Here is a 6,000-nt window from a genome sequence, read left to right as displayed (position 1 = left end):
CGATTTCCGCCAACGATTTGGAAATTGGTCCGTGCGCAAAGCATTGTGGGGATTTTAAGACCGCGGAGTCTACACATGTGCAGCCTAGAAATTTCCCGCAACGAAGTACGCCGGCCTCGGTAGAATTCCAAGTATCCTGGACATTGGAACAGTCCTTCGGCGGGACTCGATGACGTAGCATGCTTGAAATAGTGGCTCTAGAGGAGCCTTCCTCGACATTGAGAAACACCCTCTGTCTGAAACCAGAGCCCAGTCTACTCTGATTGGTTATCTGGTCAGCTCTGTTGTGATCAACCGCTCAGAGATGTCCCGCCCCTTAGCCTATCACGCACAATGTGTTACATAATGATTTCACTTTGTCATGGAAGTAAACAAATTAGTCTAATGGAGGATTTTCCGGCAGGGGGGGGGGGGCGGCCTTTTGAGAGAACACAGTGAGTTTAGTCTTTGAAGACCGTTTACATGCACTAAAACCTATAGAACACACGACAGGAAAGGGCCCCTTTAAAGCAGCAAAAAAACATTTGCATAGAAAACAATATGTAACTATAACAACGCACCATTTATCCCAAAGGCATGAACTGAGCTGCAGGTTTTTTTAAAGCTTTAATGGGAACTCAATAAAAGACAATAAACTTTACATCTTTAAATAAGAAGGTAAGGGAAAACAAGCGGCGGTGGTTATGGAAAGTGAAGTTTGCGAGGAGTGGCAGGATTCAATCTGTCCGATCCACCAATCTTAACTCAGCAGTCTGTGGAGAGCAAAGACTCAAGCTTAGCGAGAAATAAACACAACGTTATAATTTCATAGAACTGAGAGTGTGTAATATTTGTTGACCTGGGCCTCATGATGATCCCGTGCACTCCTCTGTATCTCTGGTTGCTCTGGATGGAGGTTAGATCTTCTTTAAAGATCCCTTCGTAGATGTCTGACTGACGCTTCACGTAGCTCTCACTTTTATCTCTGTGACAAAACAACGACACTTGTGTTCATTGTGTATTTCCGCTAAAAACACACACAAGCAGTGTGACATCATGGAGCGTTCAGTGATTTTGAAGATAGATTAGTTAGTTAGCATATCCAGCAACAGAAAGCAATGGGAATTTTCCATTGGATATTGCAGAAAATAAGCAATGTGGCAAACACACATTTATAATACTTTCATGTTTTGTTCAACAAGATAAACTCTACATATTTAAACAAATTGTAGGATTTTTAAGTGTTAAATTGGAGTAAAAAGCTAGCATTATATAGCATCTATAAAGGAACTACATCACGGTCACATGGCTACGCATAAACACCGCTAAGCTAACGGCGGCTAATGTTCGGCAATATGGCGTTAAGTAGTCTAATTTAGCCACTTGTTAGCATCTGCCGTTTTTAGGACACATAGAAGCTTCGGATATTCATGAGTGGGGTAACCTCTGATGTATTTTATGTCGTAGAACAAAACTTGGTCATCTCTTCAGCTTGTGTTAAGCACAGACCTTACTTCAGGATTGTTCCAAAAATTATTGATCCCGAGGGGAGCGAAAGTGCTCAAATGCTAACTCATATCCCGGGTTTTAAAACTCATTCCTGCACCACTCTCTTGCTCTCCTCTCGAGCTACCCACCCCCGCCGTTTGCCCATGATTGTCTGAAGGAACTTCCTGGCAGAGACTTGTCCCAGGACCTTCCTGTAGCTGTTGGTGAATATGGCGTCAGCGTGGCGTCCCGAGCTAAAAACACAAAGAGGACAAGGAGACCGTTGTTACGCTGCTGTCGTCTCGAAAAGCTAATAAAGTGAGCAACATGAAAACCACACATCTGTTCTACAGTCCAGTTACAAACAAGCCGAGCAGATGGTTCAGATTTTACCTTTCTCTGGAGCCACTAAAAACTGTTCAGAGCAGGTCTGTAAATTGTTCACAGTGACCTTTACACCTGTATCTGAAGGCATATGCAGATGACTGTTGGTCTGTTGACCTCTACTGTGTCGGGGTGGAGGCAGACATCTTAAAAAACCAATACAACTAGGTTTTTTGTAATTAAAGCAACTCTTGAAGCCATATTTTTGATCAGAGACAAGATAAGATAGAACTTTATTAATCCCTGTGGAGTTTAAGCAGCAACAGAGTGAGTGAAAAACTCGACAGCACAGATTCACACAAGATTAATAAAATTAAAGATTACATTAAAATTACAATTATATACAGGTAGCTAGTAACTGTCAACATAAGAAATGAATTAAATGAACATACATATTTGAGTCCAGATTGTGAAATATATTTACATGTATCTGTGCCGGAAACAAGTTATTGTGAAAACAGTGTGTATGTGATGTACAGTAAGACGTCCTGTATTAAGGGACTGACCGTGACCCCGCTGGCTCTCCTGAGTCGTCCTCCAGCTGATCTGCCGGATCCTTTAAAGAGGACGTCATAAGGATGGAGGTGTCCCTTCTGCCAAACCTGAGGAATAATAACAGATAACAATAATATAATAAATATATTTAAATAGCACTTTTCATATAGTGCTCAAAGATGCTTTGAAAGCAAATAACAATAAAATATTAAAAAGTAATTTTCCTTTCCGTAAATGAGTAATAATAATAATAATATTAATAATAATAGTAATAATCATAATAATGATAGTAATAACAAAAAAATCTAATAAATAAATAAGCAAATAACATAAATGAAAAATAATTACAAACAATAATAATGATATTAATAAAGGTAGACAAAATGCAATCAAATCATCCAAAAGATAACACACTCGGTAAAAGTGAGACAGAAATAAGACACAATTAATAAATACTATTATAATTATTACTACAATGACAAATACAGACCAATAGGAAGGTTATATTAATAACTAAAGCTAAGATGTTGCAGTCACTTAAAAAGGTCTACCTCTGTAATATTTCTAGGTATTTCAATCATTTTGGAGCTTAATAAATAAAACCATATACTCAAAAGTCTGATTATTACAATATCCTCAGTCTCACAGTAAAATGCTCTCTCTCTCTCGCGGGATGATTTATTCTGCTGCCTAGACGCAACAGGACTGTAATTAAAGTCCTGCGTGAACGCAACGCAGTGACTAATGCGCACATCTTGACCCTCGTTAGCATAACAAGTGCAGAGGGCAGCGCTCTGACACGAGGAGATCCTCAGACGCAGAGAAACGAACATCCAGCTCCTTCAGCCCCACACGATGCTCAAGTCCCTGTCCCTCACCTTCAGTTGTCCTCTTGTTTACATTCTGTACATTGTCTGGATCAAATCCTTTCTTATTGAGAGGAATCAAGACTACAAAACATGGATGTGTACATACAATCTGCACTGTTTGTATCAATGGCATCTGCACATATACACGTAAATATATCTAACAATCCATGTCCAATATGTAAATATGTTCATTAAATTATCAACCTTGTTGTGATATCTCGTTTTAAAAGTTACTTATATAATGTTATTTTGTATTATCCTCTTGTCTACCGTCCTATTTTTCACCCTCACTCTGTTGCTGCTTTAAAATAAAGGTCCATCTTATTGGGCTTATTTTCCATTTAAACACATTTCATTTCAAAAGACACAAGAGACATTTAAAAAAATAAAAAATAAAATAAAAGTCAAAAATGAGGACAAAACCAAAAATGAATACTAAAAACCACAATAACAATAATAATATTTATATAATAAAAATAATAGTAATATTAATAGTGAAGTCAGGCACATTTTTTATTAAAAATAATATAATATCAATAATACTACTTCCACTAATAACATCTTCAATAACAACACAAATAATAATAACACTAATAATAAAAATTATAATAACAATAATTGAAAACATAAAATAATGGTAATTGTTTTTATTACATAGCACCAAATAACAACAAAATGTATAATAATGATTTATACAAATAAATTAACTAAATATCAGCATTACTTCTACCATCTAAAACTCTAATAACAACAGGACATTTTTTTAAATCCAATTCATGTACATACTTTTGGTGCTTCACTTAAAATAATAAAATATTGAAAAGAGAAAACGCTTTTAGAAACACCTCTTATCCCTGAGCAGCCTCACTCTCCCTTATCTCCCCCTCCCCAGATTGCAGTTAAGATTAATGTCCGTTTGTTCAGGTTGCCTCACATCAAAACACATTTTAACTTGTGTTTAATCAGATATCAGATTCCCTCGAGGTGTGCCCATCAGGTCTGTGAGTCATATCATTTCAATAGTGGGACTCTGTTGGGATACATTTCAAGTATGAGAGGAAGCGTTGGTGTGCCAGTTTAATTGTTGCATGTTTAGCTATCCCCAGAATTATTCAAATTCGGTCCGGGTGTTAGTTTTCTGCTTTGAAATGTTTAAAAGATGTCCATTTCACTTGATGACGCTTTCTAACCACATCAGCTGTTCTCTGAATCTGGGAAACCATTTATGATTAACATCTTGTTACCTTTATCGTTGGGCATCTTCACATCTTAACAGCTGAGTTTACCAGTTCTAAAACATGTGAACAACACTGAAGAAAATAATTTGATGGTAAATAATGGAAGTAAAATGTGTGAGGACTTACCTAATGGATGGGTAGAGAGGGGAGCCTGATAAAGACATGACCAGGCAACAAAACAGCAGCAGCACAGCTTTCTCCATCCTCACAGCGAGTCCTGGAGAAGAAGGGACAGCCAGAATAAATGACAAGAGTAGAAATTACATTAGAAAAAACGCTGAAGCCACAGTTTCCCTGAAACAGACTCATCGCTCTGCAGGAGGCTCTGAAGTTACAGCAGGCAGAGATGTATGAAGGAACATATTTCATCTACAAAATGTTGGGAATTGTCCAAGCTTTGACACTACGTCTACATTGAATTGAATGTACCTTGTTCGAGTCACTTCTGAGCGTCCCTGCAGGTCCTTTTTATTTGGAGCCCTCCGCTGTCATCATTTCACTCTGCCAGGAAAAGGCAGGACTGTTTGTTATACCTACGTCCATGGTCAGTTTATACTGAACCTGTAGCTGCCCGTCACTCCCACACCACACGCACACAGTCACCCACATGCGCACGCGCACACACACACACACACACACACACACACACACACACACACACACACACACACACACACACACACACACACACACACACACACACACACTTTTCTTTCTGTATCCTTGAACTGCAGTCAGCATGTCATTGAGTCCTTGGGAGAGACACTTCACTCCAAATTGCTCCTGAGGGGACCGTCCACAGTGTGTAACAAATGGTTGGCAAAAAAAACTAAGATTGAGAATAAATAATGTAAACAAAATGATTATTATAATTGACAGAATGATATATGGTTTACACAATGTGTAGGAAAATGAATTTAGTAGTAGTTTTTTGTGTGTACAACTGTTGCCTCTCAATGAAATACAAATACATTGAAACCAGAAAATAAATAGATAAATATATAGTGTCCTGGACATTAAAACAATGTTTGGATTTGGTATGAAATAGAAAGAATGCACAGCTATTTCAAAACAATAGTAGTAGTTTAAATAGATTATGTATTTGAAATGTTCCTAATGAAAAGACGTTAGTTAAAGGTAGGGTAGGTAAGAATGGCTAGAAGTACGCAGCCGAAAAAAATCTGCCCCTTCCTTCAGACTTCCTTACAGAGCCCCTTTGTGCACAGATGGAAGGCTGACAGGCAGGTAGGCAATCCAGTTATTTTAGCTGGGCCGGCTCAGATGATTGGTTGTGCTTTTTACAGCACCACGGCTTCCACAGTTGACATTTTTTAATGTATTTATTGTCAAAGCATTTCATGTATTCATTGCTATCGGGATGTTAAGAGCATTCCATGGAATATAACAACAATTGTTTCTGAAGTGAATTACCTACCCTACCTTTAATGATGTCATTATGATAGTTTGATAAGTTAATGTCCTTTATTATGTATTCCCCTTTGGCCTGAGTTTAGGACCATACATTGAAAAGAAAAGTGTGACATGTT

The 6,000-nt window shown here is 37.8% G+C and overlaps 1 protein-coding gene across 1 annotated transcript; it reads right to left on the bottom strand.

Moving 5' to 3' along the window:
* Positions 1 to 599: 599 nt before the first annotated feature.
* ghrh (growth hormone releasing hormone) lies at positions 600 to 5,005 on the bottom strand. Its single transcript, XM_079683874.1, has 6 exons — positions 4,883 to 5,005; positions 4,580 to 4,670; positions 2,358 to 2,453; positions 1,617 to 1,721; positions 839 to 964; positions 600 to 752 (listed from the first exon to the last, which is right to left on the bottom strand). The coding sequence occupies exons 2-6, from the start codon at positions 4,654 to 4,656 to the stop codon at positions 740 to 742; spliced, it is 417 nt and encodes a 138-aa protein (XP_079540000.1). The 5' UTR covers positions 4,657 to 4,670; positions 4,883 to 5,005; the 3' UTR covers positions 600 to 739.
* Between the last annotated feature and the right edge of the window lie 995 nt (positions 5,006 to 6,000).

The sequence above is a fragment of the Notothenia rossii genome, assembly GCF_949606895.1.
Source record: "Notothenia rossii genome assembly, chromosome: 5".
Classification (NCBI taxonomy): Eukaryota; Metazoa; Chordata; class Actinopteri; order Perciformes; family Nototheniidae; genus Notothenia; species Notothenia rossii.
The sequence above is the reverse complement of the archived record's forward strand: the minus strand, read 5'-3'. Positions and strand labels throughout refer to the sequence as shown.